Raw genomic sequence first — 18,705 nt, 5'->3', positions numbered from 1 at the left:
TGACCTGCCCAGATAAAAGACGAGTTTGTGCAAAATTTCAGCACTATTGCTTCATTATTGAAGACTGTATCGTGATTACAACAGACAGACAGACGGACAGACGGACATCGTTATATCGTCATAGAATTTCTCCCTGATCAAGAAGATCAAGAATATATATATATTGTTAAATATCAATATATATATATATATATATATATATATATATATATATATATATATATATATATATATATATATATATATATATATATATATATATATATATATATATATATATATATATATATATATATATATATATATATATATATATATATATACATATATACTTTGTATAGTCGGAAATCACTATTTCGATGTGTTACAATCGGAATGACAAAGTTATTATACCCCCGTCACCATTCTATGGTGGTGGGTATAACAACTATATACGGCCAGGCCGAAGACTGTCATCCACAATCGAATTACTTGGGTTGCGGTAACACTTTCCGATGGCAAGGTATCTTAAAACATCCTAACACCGTCTTCTGAATTGTAAGTTAGTCCATACGTGGTATATATTAAATTAAACAAGTATATACGGCCGTAAGTTCGGCCAGGCCGAATCTTACGTTCCCTCCACCACGGATTGCGTAGAAACTTCTACGAAAGACTGTCATCCACAAATTTCAACTCACTCGGATGAAATTTGCTCCTCCAAGAGGCTCCAAAACCAAATCTCGGGATCGGTTTATATGATTATGGACTGATATGGACCACTTTTGGCATGGTTGTTAAATATCATATACTACCACCACGTACCAAATTTCAACCAGATCGGATGAATTTTGCTTCTCCAAACAGCACCGGAGGTCAAATCTGGCGATCGGTTTATATGGGAGCTATATATAATTATGGACTGATAGGAACCAATTCCTGCATTGTTGTTGGATACCATATACTAACATCACGTACCAAATTTCAACCGAATGGGAAGAATTTTGCTCTTCCAAGATGCTCCGGAGGTCAAATCTGGGGATCGGTTTATATGGGGCCTATATATAATTATGGATCGATATCGACCAATTTTTGCATGGGTATTTGAGGCCATAAATTAACATCACGTACCAAATTTCAACTGAATCAGATGAATTTTGGTCTTCCAAAAGGCTCCGGAGGTCAAATCTGGTGATCGGTTTGTATGGGGCTATATATAATTATGGACCGATATAGACCAATTTTTGCATGGTCATTAGATACCATATACTTACATCATGTACCAAATTTCAGCCGGATCGGATGAAATTTGTTTATCTTAGAGGCTCTGCAATCCAAATCGGGGGATCGGTTTATATGGGGGCTATATATACTTATATACTTATACTTAGAGACCATATACTAACATCATGTACCAAATTTCAGCCGGATCGGATGAAATTTGTTTCTCTTAGAGGCTCTGCAAGTCAAATCGGGGGATCGGTTTATATGGGGGCTATATATAATTATGAACCGATGTGGACCAATTTTTGCATGGTTGTTAGAGAACATATACTAACACCATGTACCAAATTTCAGCCGGATCGGATGAAATTTGCTTCTCTTAGAGGCCTCGCAAGCCAAATTTGGGGGTCCGTTTATATGGGGGCTATACGTAAAAGTGGACCGATATGGCCCATTTGCAATACCATCCGACCTGCATCAATAACAACTACTTGTGCCAAGTTTCATGTCAATAGCTTGTTTCGTTCGGAAGTTAGCGTGACTTCAACAGACGTGCTTAGATCGACTCAGGATTTCACCACGACCCAGAATATATATACTTCATGGGGTCTGAGAGCAATATTACGATGTGTTACAAACGGAATGACAAAATTAATATACCCCCCATCCTATGGTGGAGGGTATAACAAGTATATACAACAGTAAGTTCGGCCGGGCTGAATCTTAAATATCCACCACCATAAATCAAATATCATTGGGAGATCGGTGTTATGGCGGCTATACTAAAACCTTGACCGATATTCGCCGTTTTCGGCACACCACCTTATGGTCCTAAAATACTTCTAGCTTTCACATTTCATACAAATTGGATAAAAACAACGGTTTTTATAAGCCATCGGGGGATCGGTCTATATGGGGTGTGGTCCTACAATACCTATATATATATAAAAACTATAGATTCTAGAAGCCCAATAAGTAAAATCGGGAAATCGGTCTGTATGGGGGCTATATGATAACATGGACCGATACTCACCATTTTCGGCACACCTATTTACAGCCCTAAGGTATCTCTAGATTTCCAATTTCAGGCAAATTGGATAAAAAGTACGGTTTCAACACTGTTAGAAAAATATGTTTTTCATATGTTCCGATATAAACCAAATGTGTTTCGGGCACAATTTTAAAACACAATATATTTAAGTGCAAACATGTAATGTTCCTAAACTAACACTAAGTGTTTAGGACATCTATGTTAATATGTTAGAATATATTATGTTTGGGGCATGAATGTTTCATAAAAATCATATGTGTGAATGCAAACATATATAAATTTACAAATTTCGACTAAACATACATATGTTGTGATATTTTATTCGAAGCGACAGAGAGAGTATAGAGAAAGAAATAGAGAAAGAAATAGAGATGGAAACCGGGAGAGTTTACGAAAGATATCAACATAACACAGCGAAAGATTCAAAAGAGAACAATTTCTGTGAAACCGCTTGTATGTTGTTTCGGAAAACTGTTTTATGATAAGGCCAAAAATTTGATGTGCTTAAGTCTAAATATTATTTAATTTGAATAAAGAGAATAGACATTCGGAACCAGACATTTGAAAAACAAACAGCATATGTCTTCGCCTTGAGAGCAGCATTTTATGTATGTGTGGACGTGTATTTTCTTTATCATTTTGGCATTATGGGCACAATTTTTTTCTTGGTTCGTTAAAAGAAATCAGGGGTCTTCATAAAAATAACGAAAGGGCACTATACTCTTTTTAGAGTTGGGACAGTAAAATGAAATAAGGAGGAATAGTGAAAAATTACACAGTAAAATGTATAAAAACAAAGTTTAGTTCCTCTTTATTAATAAGTAGTCCACGAGGAGTTGACGGACACCTTCAAATATAAAAGCGGGCATTAAGTTCGAGTTTTGCAGCTAAAACAATTTAAAAAGTTTATTTTCTTTAAAATGAATTATTAAAGAAAAATAAAAGGCAAGTGAAAATTACGAGTATGTTAGGCAATGAGCACAATCGTCTTTGGGAAATTTCTTCCAAGCATATAATATTTTTGGGCTCAAAATGCTTCCAAACATATAATATGTTCACATAAAACAAACATATTAATGTTTCGGCTGTATCCAATAATATATGTGCTTCCTGCAAAATATGTTTGGAACATATGTTAAAGAAGCGATTTTTTTTTTTGAGGGTGTACAAGCCCAAAACCCCAAATCGGGAGGTCGGTTTATATGGGGACTATGTCACAACCTGGACCGATAAAGCCCATTTTCCAACTTGACCTGCCTACAGACAAAAGACGAGTTTGTGCAAAATTTCAGCAAGATTGTTTCATTATTGAAGACCGTTGCGTGATTACAACAGACTGACGGGCATGGCTATATCGTCATAGAATTTCTCCCTGATCAAGAATATATATAGTTTATATAGTCCGAAGTCGATATTTTGATGTGTTACAAACGGAATGACAAACTTATTATACCCCCATCACCATGTAAAGATATGAACATAACACAGCGAGAGAATGAAAAGAGAGCAATTTCTGTGAAATCGCTTTTATGTTGTTTCGGAAAACTGTTTTATGATAAGGCCAAAAATTTGATATGCTTAAGTCTAAATATTATTTAATTTGAATATTAGAATGAGTATTCGGAGTAAAGACAATAGACATTCGGAACCAAGAGAATAGACATTAAAAAAAAACAGCGTGTGTTTTCGTCTTGAGAGCAGCATTTTATGTATGCGTGGACATGTGTTTTGTATATCATTTTGGCATTATGGGCACAATTTTTTTTCTTGGTTCGTTAAAAAAAATCGGAACATATGCTAACCACTGCTCCACGTGGCCAGCAAATGTATGATTCTGTAAAATAATGTTATGTTTACATGGGCTCGTGGGCGCTGCAAACTATGCTATATAAATGTAACTTATAACGATAATTGTCTATTGGAGACTATAACCGCTACGTAGCCCAGTGGTAGTATGTTGGCTTATAAATTGCATGGTTGCCGGTTCGATTCTCCGTCCAGGCGAAAGGTAAAATTTAAAAAAATCATAAAATTGAATAATTTCTTCAACATTATTTGTATAACAGAAAAAGGTGCCAAGAACTAAAAATTTCGTGGAAGTGAAAATTATGTGAGGGAATGAGCACAATCTTCTTGGGGAGAAAATTCTTCCAAGCATATAATATTTTTGGGCTCAAAATGCTTCCAAACATATAATATGTTCACATAAAACAAACATAATAATGTTTCGGCAATATCCAATAATATATGTGCTTCCTGCAAAATATGTTTGGAACATATGTTAGAGAAAAATCGCTTCTGTAACATATACTCCCATACATATTTTGCTTCAAGCATATACATTTTTGGGTATTGCCCAAACATTTATATGTTTGATCTCTTCCAATATATAATATGTTTGAAAGCATATTGGTCTAAACAATATATGTTTGGGTAGTCTAAGTTCCAAACATTTTGTATTTTTGCATCCAAATTCAATAATGTTGTCTTCCAAAAAACAATATGTTATTATGTGAACATATAATATGTTTGGAAGCATTTTGCACCCAAAAATATTATATGCTTAAAAAAATTCTCCCACACAGTTTGTAAGGATCAAAGAAGTAGCTGATCAATTGCCCAAGGAAAAATAAAATGTTAATTTTGTAATAACAAGCAACAACCACCAACTTAATTCAATATCGCTCCCTGTTAAATAGCGCTCCAAGCTACTAAACACATATATGTTTATAGGCTATTTCTAAATTAATATATGTTTGCATCCAAGCATATTATATTTACAAACATTTTATGTCCCAAACATAATATGTTCTAACATATTAACATATATGTCCCAAACATGTTATGCTAGTTTATGAACATTATATGCTTGCACTCAAAAATATTGTGTTTAAAAATTTGTGTTCCAAACATATAATGTTTATAGCCAAACATATGAAAAACAGTCTTTTTCATCCGTGCATATAAATAAAAATTATTCAAATGATTTGCTATGATGGCAAATAAGAAATGGTAGAGAATCAGTTATTGTCGCCACAAATTGAATATATACTGGCATGTTAGGCCCACAAAAAACTGCATATGATTTAGTTTTTATCGGTCCATTTGGTAAGGCCTCCATATAGACCGATTTCAGATCTTGAGGGTACAAAAGGTGTACTGATCATGAAAATTGCTTGAAACTGAATGTAAAATTTCCAGATTTTACTTCTCGTAATCATTTAAAAAATTGTGTAAAAATATACAGATTTTAGATTTCAAATCATTATTTTATTTCATCATTTTCTAACACACTTACAAGATATGTTAACGATTCCTCTAAAACTCCAGAATCTGATCTAGTCTTCATAGGTAAAATCTTAACATTTATCTTCGGGAAAATATGTCAGCAAACCCCCTTGAAACTATTATATTTGATTCATGGTGGTGGGTATTTAAGATTCGGCACGGCCGAATCTGCTTATACTTGTTTTATTTTATGTTATAGCTTTTTTATGTTATGATTTTTTGTTATATATTTCCATCGATATGTAGATTGCAAGCTTTTAACATGCCATTGAGAGGTTAAAATATTGCAACTTTCCAAATTGTCTTTTTTTGTCCTCATTTTATTTGAATAAGCCCATAATCAGCCAGTCCATCATATAACTTCAAACCCTCGCCATCATTATCAGCGGTTCAAATATTGGACATTGCAAATTCACAAATCGTCTTTTTATTTCTTCGACTCTTTTATTTGAATAGGCCCATCGTAATTCAGCCACTTCAATCCCTCAGCCTTGGTTAGCACCAAGTGGAAATAATGCTTGGTTTATGACCTCTGTCCATTTAGCTGCGAAATTTATGCGAGTTTGTTGATTTTTTTGGCGTTCACAAGTATTAACAAACAAATTAGTCATGGTCAAGGTGACATGGCTCAAGATAAAATTCAAATAGTGAATTGACTGGTTTGGTTGTAAAGTGGCAATTGAGGATTTTATGCTGTCATATTTTGGTATTTTTTTTTTTAATATTTAGTGTATCGTAAAATTTATAGCTTGGTTTTATGATTTATTTTACTGTAGGAAATGTTATATGTATGGTATGGTAAACCATTGTAGCCCCACAAAGCAAGCTCCCTGGGTGGGGGGAGGGTTGATGTGAGTTTTGAGAAGAAGCTGATAGAAGTATTTTAATTAGAGTGTGGGAGAATTTTTATTACACAATAATATGGGTGAATGGAAACAAAATAATATATCATAAGAAGGTGCAAAAACCTTAAGAGATTCTTTGAATAGTTGCATAAACTTTATCCTGACCAGATTAAAAAGGAGTCTTATTTACTTACTTATCAAAGTAGGGATATATATTTTTTGCACAAAGCTAATTTGACTTTACATCAAAATTATATAAAGTCCCCATATAAACCGATCACCAGATTTGACTTGCGACCAGAATTCTGGCTTAAACCAGAGGTTTGGTCTGATTTGCTTAAAATTTTGCACAAAAAATACAATTGTTTCCGATTTACATGCAATTTTGAACATTCTAGCAATACATGCCAAATTTGGTTCAGATATAGCTCCCATATATATTTTTAGCTTCATTTAGATTCATATGATCGCTGGATGTCAAAGATTCAATTCGATTTATTTCAAATTTTGCATTTGGAGAGATTTAAATATATTCTTCATATATGTACGCCTAATTAAAGGAAATATGACAGAAACTTTCATATTTCACAACCATTTCCAATTGACTTGATATTAGACACAGAGAATAAATTTAACATTCTATTTCAATGAGTCAATTTGATCTAAATCGGTTCAGATGTATGCAGATAAATCCCCATATATACAAACAAAAACTTGTACTGAAAGCGTTTTTATTTTGTTAGAGCTTTTTGAATTTCTTCGAAAGTTTCGAACTTGTATCACCAAAAACAAAATTTTTATTTTTTCAATAACAAAAGTTTTATACCCTCCACCATACACGCAAAGAAAAAAAAACGTTTGGAAAAAGTGTACCAAAAACGTTTGTCTTTTGTTAGAGTTTTTTGAATTGCTTCGAAAATTTTAAACTTTTATCACCAAAAAAATTCGTTTGTTACAAAATTTTTATTTTTTCAATAAAAAAAAGTTATTTTTGAAACAACAACACAGTCCATTTCGTTTATATCAAACACTGTTCTTTTCTGACTTTAGGTCTTTAATAAGACACATTTTACAGTTCAAAATTTAATATACTACAATGTAATGTTGAACATTTTTTCGGAATATTCCGAACATATCTGGAATATATGTAAACAAAAACAAAAAACAAAACAAATTTTGGTCGAAGCAGGGATCGAACCCACGACCCTTGGCATGCAAATCGGACGTAGCAACCACTACTCCACGGTGCCAAATTAAATGTTTGTTTCTGTTAAATAAACTTTGTTTATTCGGTTCGTGGGCGCCGCAAGCTATGCTATATAAATATAACTTATATGGATATTTATCTATTGATGACCATAACAGGTACATAGCTCAGTGGTTAGTGTGTTGGCTTACAAAGTGCATGGTCCGCGGTTTGATTCTCCGTCCAGGCGAAAGGTAAAAAAAAAAAAATTTTAAAATTTATAAAATCGTATAATTTCTTCTACATTGTTGGTATTACAGGAAAAGGTGTTAGGAACTAAAAAACCTCGTGGATGTGAGAAAGATGTGAGGGAAAATACAATTAGCAAGAAAAAAATGTTTTTTTTTAGTTTGTCTTTATGAAATTGTGTTTACATCCTGGAAAAGAGTAAACGTTTATCACAAAAAGTATATACTTTTCATCCAAATACACTTCCTTACAGCAAAAAGCAAATGAGAAACGAACTTTGTTTGTCTAAAATTTCGTTTGGGAGGAAAGAATTATTTTTTGCGTGAAGGATGGGGGTATATTAACTTTGTCATTCCGTTTGTAACACATCGAAATATTGCTCTAAGTCCCCATAAAGTATATATATTCTGGGTCGTGGTGAAATTCTGAGTCGATCTGAGCATGTCCGTCCGTCCGTCCGTCTATTGAAATCACGCTAACTTCCGAACGAAACAAGGTATCGACTTGAAACTTGGAACAAGTAGTTGTTATTGATGTAGGTCGGATGGTATTGCACACGGGCCATATCGGTCCACTTTTACGTATAGCCCCCATATAAACGGACTCCCAAATTTGGCTTGCGATTGCTCTAAGTCCCCATAAAGTATATATATTGTGGGTCGTGGTGAAATTCTGAGTCGATCTGAGCATGTCCGTCCGTCCGTCCGTCCGTCTATTGAAATCACGCTAACTTCCGAACGAAACAAGGTATCGACTTGAAACTTGGAACTAGTAGTTGTTATTGATGTAGGTCGGATGGTATTGCACACGGGCCATATCGGTCCACTTTTACGTATAGCCCCCATATAAACGGACTCCCAAATTTGGCTTGCGATTGCTCTAAGAGAACCAAATTTCATCCGATCTGAAATTTGGTACATGGTGTTAGTATGTGGTCTCTAACAACCATGCAAAAATTGGCCCATATCGGTCCATAATTACATATAGCCCCCATATAAACCGATCCCCCGATTTGAACTCCGGAGCCTCTAAGAGAAGCAAATTTCATCCGATCTGGCTGAAATTTGGTACATGATGTTGGTAGGTGTTCTCTAATGACCATGCAAAAATTGGTCCACATCGGCCCATAATTATATATAGCCCCCATATAAACCGATCCCCAGATTTGACTTCCAGAGCCTCTTAGAAGAGCAAAATTAATCCGATCCGATTGAAATTTGGTACGTGATGTTAGTATGTTGTCTCTAACAACCATGCAAGAATTGGTCCATATCGGTCCATAATTATCTATAGCCACCATATAAGCCGATCCCCAGGTTTGACCTCCGGAGCCTCTTCGAGGAGCAAAATTCATCCGATCCGGTTGAAATTTGGAACGTGGTGTTAGTATAAGGCCGCTAATAACCATGCCAAAATTGGTCCATATCGGTCTATAGTTATATATAGCCCCCATATAAATCGATCCCCAGATTTGTCCTCCGGAGCCTATAGTTATATATAGCCGATCCCCAATCACACAAAAATTGGTCCATATCGGTTCATAATCATGGTTGCCACTCGAGCCAAAAATAATCTACTAAAATTTTTTTTCTATAGAACATTTTTTCAATGTTTTATTTCTATAGAAAATTTTGTCAAAATTTTTTTTTATAGAAAATTTTGTCAAAATTTTATTTCTATAGAAAATTTTGTTAAAATTTTATTCGGTTCATAATCATGATTGTCACTTGAGCCAAAAATAATCTACCAAAATTTTATTTCTATAGAAAATTTTGTCAAAATTTTATTTCTATAGAAAATTTTGTTAAAATTTTATTCGGTTCATAATCATGGTTGCCACTCGAGCCAAAAATAAAATTTTATTTCTATAGAAAATTTTGTCAAAATTTTATTTCTATATAATTTTTTTTTTAAATTTTATTTCTATAGAATATTTTGTCAAAATTTTATTTCTATAGAAAATTTTGTCAAAATTTTATTTCTATAGAAAATTTTTTCCAAATTTTATTTCTATAGAAACTTTTTTCCAAATTTTACTTCTATAAAAAATGTTGTCAAAATTTTATTTTGTCAAAATTTTATTTCTATAGAAACTTTAAACTTAATTAAGTACGTATTTAATCTGCCTTTTCTAGTTTAATATATACCACGTATGGACTATGTGGTATATATAACGTTGTTAGGAAGTTTTAAGATACCTTGCCAGCGGCAAGTGTTACCGCAACCCAAGTAATTCGATTGTGGACGACAGTCTTCAGTAGAAGTTTCTACGAAATCCATGGTGGAGGGTACATAAGCTTCGGCCTGGCCGAACTTGCGGCCGTATATACTTGTTTGTTATTATGCTAATTCATAATAAAATTTGACAATTTTAGGGTAAAATTTTAAAATATAAGTTTTTACTGTAGTAGTACCAGTTTCCGGGATGCTTTCTAAAGTAATTTCTAATTTGGCTTCATGGCCAATGTATATTTTTGTAATTTCTTTAACCCTTATACTACGTTGGGGTCATTTGATGACCCATATCGTATTTTTCAACACCGCATATCTTACTGTTCCAATATAATTAACAATTTCTATCACTCAGTGCATTACTTGGTAACATATGCTGAATTCATGCTGAGTAGTAAGAACTTTTAATTATAATCCAAAAGTAGGAAATGAAAAATACGACCTAATACCCAATGTAGTATAAGGGTTAATATAAAATGAATTTTTATAGTCGATATCTGCTAAAACACTAACTGCAATATAACTCATTTTTTTAAATATGTATATTTCTAATAGAATAATTTTTGTTAAATATATTTCATCAGAATTATAGTCTGCTGAACTAGAACAATCAGTCTCCAAGAGTTATTGCAAACTTTTTTAACTGAGGTCTCATGGGATCCATCATCAATAATTCTTTGTGGTCGCGCTACAAACCTTAAATATTTTTAATAGAAACCAGCTCCACAATAAATTTGACATAACCTAAATTGAATCGTAGCCGCTCGCATATATTTAGAATTAACGGAAGACATCTGTTTATGGTTGGTACACAATATCCAATTTTGTGAATTAAACATCTATGTATGATGTTAACTTCCCATAAATTTTAAACTTTTGAAAAAGTGGCATAAATTATTGGAAAAGTGGCACAAAATCGTAAAAAGTATCACATTTAGTGGCACAAAAATGGCACCGGCAAAAAAATGTGGCAAATTTGCCACTAAAGTGGCATAACGGTAACGCAGGATAGCTATATATGGCTATCTGTTGATGACAATAACAGCTACGTAGCCCACTAAATAGTGTTTTGTCTTAAACAGTATGGTCGACGGTTCAATTCTCCGTCCAGGTGAAAGGTAACATTTTAAAAATATTTAAAATTGAATAATTTCTTCTACATTGTTTGTATTACAAAAAAATGTGCTAAGAACGAAATAAATTTCGTGGAAGTGAGAAAGATGTGAGGGAAAAAGCAAATTGTCAGAAAAAAAATTAGTTAGTCTTTATGAAATCGTTTGTACATCCTTAACAAGAATCACCAAAAGTATATACTTTGTTCCAAACAAACTTCCATACAGCGAAAAGCAAATGGGAAACGATATTTGTTTGCCTACAATTTTGTTTGGGAGGAAAAAATTGTTTTTTTTTTTTGCGTGTCTATATTCTTCCGAAAACCAACAATTGACCATTTATTGTGGCAAGATATATCCCATATCTTTCGAAAACGCTAGTGCTAAGTGGCAATGGCTCTAGCTTTATATTTCCATATTTTTTATTGACATTGTGTTTTGTCCCAGGGTGTTAGTTTAGATTAAAACTTTAATTCCCTTATGCAAAAAAGTTAAAGAAAACTTAATTTTGCTATATAAATTAATTCGATAACCTGTCGATAAATTGGTTTGCATATGGGCATAAGTCTAGAAGTTTTGTAGAAGTATAAATAAAGTTGTTCAAATCGATTCAGATTTCAATGTACAAAGGGAACCTGCCACCGGCAAGAGTTGCCACAACCCAAGTAATTCGATTGTGGATGATAGTATGTAGTAGAACTTTCTACCTAATCCATGGTGGAGGGTACATAAGATTCGGCCTGGTGGAACTCACGACCGTAAAAAAATTTAATCTATTTGGTTTTTCTGCTTTTTTTATCATATGCTATTAAAGCCTTAAAAAAATAATTTCGTATGATTTACTAATTTTTGCACTCTCTTACTTGGTTAAAAAGTCGAACTTACATGTTTCATAAGGCATTTGTAACGTTTCTCCACTTTTAAGGTAAAGTTCTTCTGAGCTTCGTTCAATCTTTTTTCATATTGTTGCAAAATGCGAGATTTTTGTTCTTCCGGATCAATAGGCATGTACCCTTCTAAATATTTAAATTTTCTAGCAAAAAATAGTTTTGAATTAATTGTGAAATTTTTGTTTTGATTATCTCACTTACTCTTTATCCAATTGCTTAAGGTATCTTAAGAAATCTTCTTTAGAATTGAAATTACTGCCTTTCAGTGGGGTTTTTTTACTTCCATATTTAAACTATATTTATCAAAAAATATATGTATCGTGTTAATATGACATAACTATATATGAATTGATATGTTGCTATAATTACTCTTTTTGAAGAGGCATTTGCAGAACATTTAATTTTTGTTTTCGCCTCTTCATATGGCGTCCTCCGTTGTGAACATTCCCCTTCTGCAGGCAATGATGCTTGACGTTTTATACCTTTTTGAGCTCTCATCAATGTGGGTGCAATTAATGTGTCAATAACTTTTCCCATTCTGGCCAATTCGTTGCGGCACTCTATGACATAAGAAGCTTATAAATTGGACGTCTTAAATACAGGGAAGGAATATGATCACTTTAAACAATGTTACTTTTTCGCAAGGAACATGTTTGTCGCAACCGTATTGTTTTCTCAATATAATATGGTTGCGACAAACATGTTATCCATGAAAAGGTAACTTTATGCTCTGTAAACATGTTTGGTATGATGATATTCCTTCTCTCGATATAATCGCAATAATTCTATACTTACCTTGCGGTGTTCTCAATGCATAGTGATCGCCGGCTTTGAACTTTTTAGCTTTCAATGGAGCCTTTAGCGCAGGCAATCGTAAGTTTCTGGCACTAGGATTTTTGAAACTACCTGTAATTCAAAAAAGAACAAATGTACCTATACACATGCCAAATGGATGGAACAGTTACCTATTATATCTGAAGGACCTCCATATAAACGTTCAAGTTCATTTGTGAATAAAGCTGAACGAGTGCGGCAATTAAAATAAAATATTCGGACACGCCGTGCACAATAGACATCCAATAAACGATTGGTCACTTCATATACAGCATCCTCCGTTGGCGATTCTGGGTCGAAAACAATTTAAAATAGAATTAGGTAAGAGTTGTGTTGGGTGCTATCTATTATAACATAAACATAGAAAACATTAAGTGGATACACTCTAAGGAGGGTATCAGTATCATAATAATAACTTTGTCATTCAGTTTGTAACACATCGAAATATTTGTCTAAGACGCCATAAAGTATACATATATTCGAGGTCGTGGTGAAATTCCAAGTCGGTTTAGCGATGTCCCTTCGATCCGTCTTTTGATCGACTTGAAACTTGGCACAAGCAGTTGTTATTCACGTAGGTCGGTTGGTATTGCAAATGGGCTATATCGGACCACTTTTAGGTATAGCCCTCATATAAACCGATCCCCAAATTTGAGCTCTGGAACCCCTTAGAGGAGTATATCTCATCCGATCCGGTTAAAACTTGGTACTTGATGTTAATTTGTGGTCCCTCTTACCACGTCCATCTCTTTTACTTTAAGTGGTATTTAATTACCTCCAATATCTGTGAATATAATCATGTACTTTGTCTTTTCAATGTTCATCTTACTCTCTTACTCTACACTGAAAAAAATATTGACCTAATTATCACAATGGACTGAATAGTCTAAGTGAGCCTGAATCTTAATCGGGCTGCCACTTTAACCTAATATGGAAGATTATGCAACTTAAATTTTAGGACTCGAAAGTTACGCAATGTTAAGGACAAAATTCTTTAAAATAATGACATTTTAATTAAAAGAAAGTTTATAATCCTTGCTTCAAAAATTTTTTTCATTAAATTTAGGACACAAATCTTGAAATTTTTAGATCTTTGAAGTAAGGCAAATGTTCCTTAAAATAACGAAAAACATTTTTAATTTAAAGAAATCGTCTTTAACTCAACTGGCATATTGAATTTTTAAATTTAAGATAAAAATGCTTCAAATATAGGCTAAGACTTATTTTAAGGATTTGCATCTTTGGTTTAAAGTTTTTTTTAGCATTAAGAAAACAGTTTTTACTTTGAAGTACTTGGCATAATTTGGATTTTGAAACCCGAATTTGTTTGTACATGAATACCTTTATTAATATATCACAAACAGAGAATAAAAATTCGATGAATGAGATCTGTATCCAATTTTAATTTTATCGATCCTATCGATTTAAAGCCAGGGAGGTCCCTAAAAAATGTCTTTATTTTAAAGAAGCCGCATATTTGGCTCGGAATCAATACCAAAATCCTTAAAGGAAGGTCAAAATCTTTGGATCCAAGTAAACTTTTTTTGAGTGTAACTACCAGAGAGGGTTCAGCGGTTAAAACTAGAAGCCCCCATATGTAATAGGTACTTTTAGTTAAATTGGCATCACAATGGACTAAATAGTGTAAGTGAGCCTGAATCTTAATGGTGCTGCCACTTTAACCTAACCCAACTACCCTGGAAAAATTGGTCAATATCGGTTCATACTTATATATAGCTCCAAATAAACCGATCCCCAAATATGATTTTCGAAGGCACTTGGAGGAGCAACTGTCATCCGATTCGGTTGATATTTTTGATAAGTTGTATTAGTTTATAGCCTCAAACTACCCAAAAAAATGGTCCATAATTATATGTAGCCCCCATATAAACCGATACCCAAATTAGATTTTTGGAGTTTCCTGGAGGTGTAGATTTCATGTGATCCGGTTGAAATTTTGTACGTGACATCAGTTTTTACTTTCATTATGCAAAAATTTGTCTATATCGACTCATTATAATACATAGCCGCACTATAAAGCAATCCCAAAAATTTCACTTCTGGAGCTTCATGAAAGAACAAATTTGATCCAATTCCGTTGAAATTTGTTTCTCTACGAGTAATTACCGGTTGAAAATTGGATCGATACGGTTCATAATTATTTATATATAAACCGATCACTTCAGAAGACTATGTTAAGACGTTTTACGAGACAAGTAATGCGTTTGTGGATGACAATATTTAAAGAACCATGGTTTGCGTACCATGGTGAAGGATATACAGAAAAAATTAAAACCAAATAAAAATCAATTATTGGTATAATTAAATAAAAAAAATCAAATACGATATTTATTAAGTCAATTACGAAAATTATTGTTTGAATGGAAAACTCCAAGCCATATTGAGGGATGTAGTTTCAATCTATCAGATAATAACAATTTTTTCATTTGAGCAGAACTTTGATTGTCGGTATTTGGTTAAGGGCATAGGCGTAGCTAAAGGGGTTTTATGCACAGAAAAAAAGTGTCTCGTAAATTTAAGAAGATTTGTAAAGGGTGATTCTTTTGAGGTTAGGATTTTCATGCATTAGTATTTGACAGATCACGTGGGATTTCAGACATGGTGTCAAAGAGAAAGATGCTCAGTATGCTTTGACATTTCATCATGAATAGACTTACTAACGAGCAACGCTTGCAAATCATTGAATTTTATTACCAAAATCAATGGCAGAAAATCCGCTTTTTTATCGACAAATTTTGTTCAGCGATGAGGCTCATTTCTGGTTGAATGGCTACGTAAATAAGCAAAATTGCCGCATTTGGAGTGAAGAGCAACCAGAAGCCGTTCAAGAACTGCCCATGCATCCCGAAAAATGCACTGTTTGGTGTGGTTTGTACCAGGGATCCGGAGCGGAGCGGAGCAAGCCCTTTTTTTGCCGGAGCGGGAGCGGAGCGGGAGCGGCATTTCTAAAACCCGGAGCGGAGCGGGAGCGGAGCGGTTTCCAAATGAAAAACCGCTCCGCTCCGAATAAAATATTACTTGAATGAAATGTGTAACTTTGAAAATACACTGTGTAGGTAATTTCAAATTTAGCTAGTACTTAGCGTAGTGTGAGTAAACGTTTAAAATGTACGATATGTATTTTTGTACGTACGTACATTGGGGAAAACACAACGTGTTTTTTAGTAATTGTTTTCAAAAACGGCAAATGTCAAAATATATATCTAGTATGTGTTGTAAAAGTAACAACAGTACTTTCGATCAATTTCATCCCGTATTACTATTTACAAAGATGTTTGTAATGAACGTCAAATAAATGCAATTAAACGATCTTATTTATATTTAATTTTTTAGTTTTCTACACTGAAAAAAATATTGTCGTGAATTCAAAGATTCCATGTCCTTAGAATAAGAATGCAAATTTTGCTTAACATGGAAGACGCATTTCTCTAAAATAAAGTTTTTTATACCCATCACCATAGGGTGACGGGGGTATAATAAGTTTGTCATTCCGTTTGTAACACATCGAAATATCGATTTCCGACTATATAAAGTATATATATTCTTGATCAGGGAGAAATTCTAAGACGATATAACGATGTCCGTCTGTCTGTCTGTTGTAATCACGCTACAGTCTTCAATAATGAAGCAATCGTGCTGAAATTTTGCACAACCTCGTCTTTTGTCTGCAGGCGGGTCAAGTTCGAAGATGGGTTATATCGGTCCAGGTTTTGATATAGTCCCCATATAAACCGACCTCCCGATTTGGGGTCTTGGGCTTATATAAATCGTATTTTTTTATCCAATTTGCCTGAAATTTGAAATCTGGAGGTATTTTATGACCGTAAAGAGGTGTGCCCAAAAATGGTGAGTATCGGTCCATGTTTTGGTATAGCTCCCATATAGACCGATCTCCCGATTTTACTTCTTGGGCTTATAGAAACCGCAGTTTTTATTCAATTTACCTGAAATTGGAAATCTAGAGGTATTTTAGGACCACAAATACGTGTGCCAAAAATTGTGAGTATCGGTCCATGTTTTGGTATGGTCCCCATAGAAAACGACCTCCCGATTTGGGGTCTTGGGCTTATAGAAAGCGTATTTTTTATCCAATTTGTCTGAAATTGGAAATCTAGGGGTATTTTCGGACCATAAAGAGGTGTGCTGAAAATGGTGAGTATCGGTCCATATTTTGGTATAGCCCCCATATAGACCGATTTCCCGATTTTACTTCTTGGGCTTCTAGAATCCGAAGTTTTTATCCTATTTGCCTGAAATTGGAAATCTAGAGGTATTTTCGGGTCATAAAGAGGTGTGCCGAAAACGGTGAGTAGCGGTCCATGTTTTAGTATATCCCCCATAAGAACGATCTCCCGATTTAACTCCTTGGGTTTCTAGAAACCGTAATTTTTATCTGATTTGCCTGAAATTGTAAATATTCTGGTATTTTAGGCTCGGTCCATTTGGTAATGCCTCCATAGAGACCAACTTCACTTGAACTGCTTGAAACTCAATGTAAAATTTCCAGATTTTACTTCTACATATTTAAGATTTCAAATCAAGACGCTATTTTATAATTTTCTTGCACACTTACAAGAGATGTTAATGATTCCTCTAAAACTCAAACAAAAATGGTTCTTATAAATCCAGAATCTGATATAGTCCTCATAGGTGAAATCTTTAAATTTATCTTCGGGAAGTGTCCTCAAGTCCTCACGCCCTCCTAAAATTTCAAAGGAAACCCTAATATTTGGTTCATGGTGGTGGGTATTTAAGGTTCGGCCCGGCCGAACTTAGTGCTGTATATACTTGTTTTCTTGTCCAAAAGGCAATAAACTTTTGAATGAAGTTGTAATGTCCTTATAATTAAGTGATTTTACTTAAAAATGTGTATCATAACATGAAAGATAAAATTTTTGAGGTAAGGTCAACGTGACTTTAATAATTAAGAAAAATTCTTTAAAATTAATAAAATTGTCTTTAAATTTGTTTCCTTTTTGCATCTTGCCTACAAAGCAAAAAATCGTTAAAAAATAAGACATGTTTTTCAACACTTTATTTTAAAGACGCTTTTTACTTGAAACATAGCATAATTTCTACTGGAAGTCGAGTCTTAATATGGAAAAAAAATAACTCGTTAACTCGTTTTTAAAGGATTTTGATAACAGCTGACGAAAAAAATCTAAAAAAATGAAAAATTAACATATGCTTCCTAGAATGCTTCCTTTAATGAAGTCAAAATGGATTTAATATTTCTGAAAAAATCTTCAAAATTAATAAAATATTTCAACACATTGTTTTAAAGTCATTATACCCTAAACCACATAGTGGTTAGGGTATAACAAGTTTGATCTGCCAAAAAATGTGCCTACAAGAAATATTGATTTTAGACCCCATAAAATATATACCAATCGACTCAGAATCACCTCCTTAGTCGATCTAGCGCTTGGCGTCCGTCCGTCTGTCCATGTATTTGTTGTTCACAGGATTTCGGTCGCAATTATTAACCGATTTTGATGAAATTTGGTACAGGGAGTTTTTTTGGGCACAAGGACGAACGTTATTGAATTTGGAAGAAATCGGATCAAATTTAGATATAGCTCCCATATATATGTATTGCCCGATTTCGACAAATGGGGTCACGTTGAACTTTTTTTACTAACCGATCGTCGTCAAATTTAGCACAAAATAATCTTCTGTATCACCCTTTAGGTCTGAAAATTTCATCGAAATCGGTTCAGATTTAGATATAGGTCCCATATATATGTATCGCCCGATTTTGCCAAATTAGGTCATAAAACCCTTATTTATTAAC

General features: G+C 33.7%; 1 protein-coding gene across 1 annotated transcript in view; it reads right to left on the bottom strand.

The window, feature by feature from the left end:
- Positions 1 to 18,705, bottom strand: part of Dnah3 (dynein heavy chain 3, axonemal) — a 671,994-nt gene that overhangs the window by 630,125 nt on the left and 23,164 nt on the right. The window contains exons 4-8 of the mRNA XM_075308183.1: positions 13,022 to 13,180; positions 12,852 to 12,962; positions 12,426 to 12,616; positions 12,258 to 12,349; positions 12,052 to 12,199 (exon numbers count right to left, since the gene is read on the bottom strand). Coding sequence (XP_075164298.1) covers positions 12,052 to 12,199; positions 12,258 to 12,349; positions 12,426 to 12,616; positions 12,852 to 12,962; positions 13,022 to 13,180 — 701 coding nt within the window. The remainder of the gene's footprint in view (positions 1 to 12,051; positions 12,200 to 12,257; positions 12,350 to 12,425; positions 12,617 to 12,851; positions 12,963 to 13,021; positions 13,181 to 18,705) is intronic.

This window comes from Haematobia irritans, chromosome 4 (assembly GCF_050003625.1).
Source record: "Haematobia irritans isolate KBUSLIRL chromosome 4, ASM5000362v1, whole genome shotgun sequence".
NCBI classification, from domain to species: domain Eukaryota; kingdom Metazoa; phylum Arthropoda; class Insecta; order Diptera; family Muscidae; genus Haematobia; species Haematobia irritans.
This window is presented reverse-complemented; position numbering and strand designations above follow the sequence as displayed.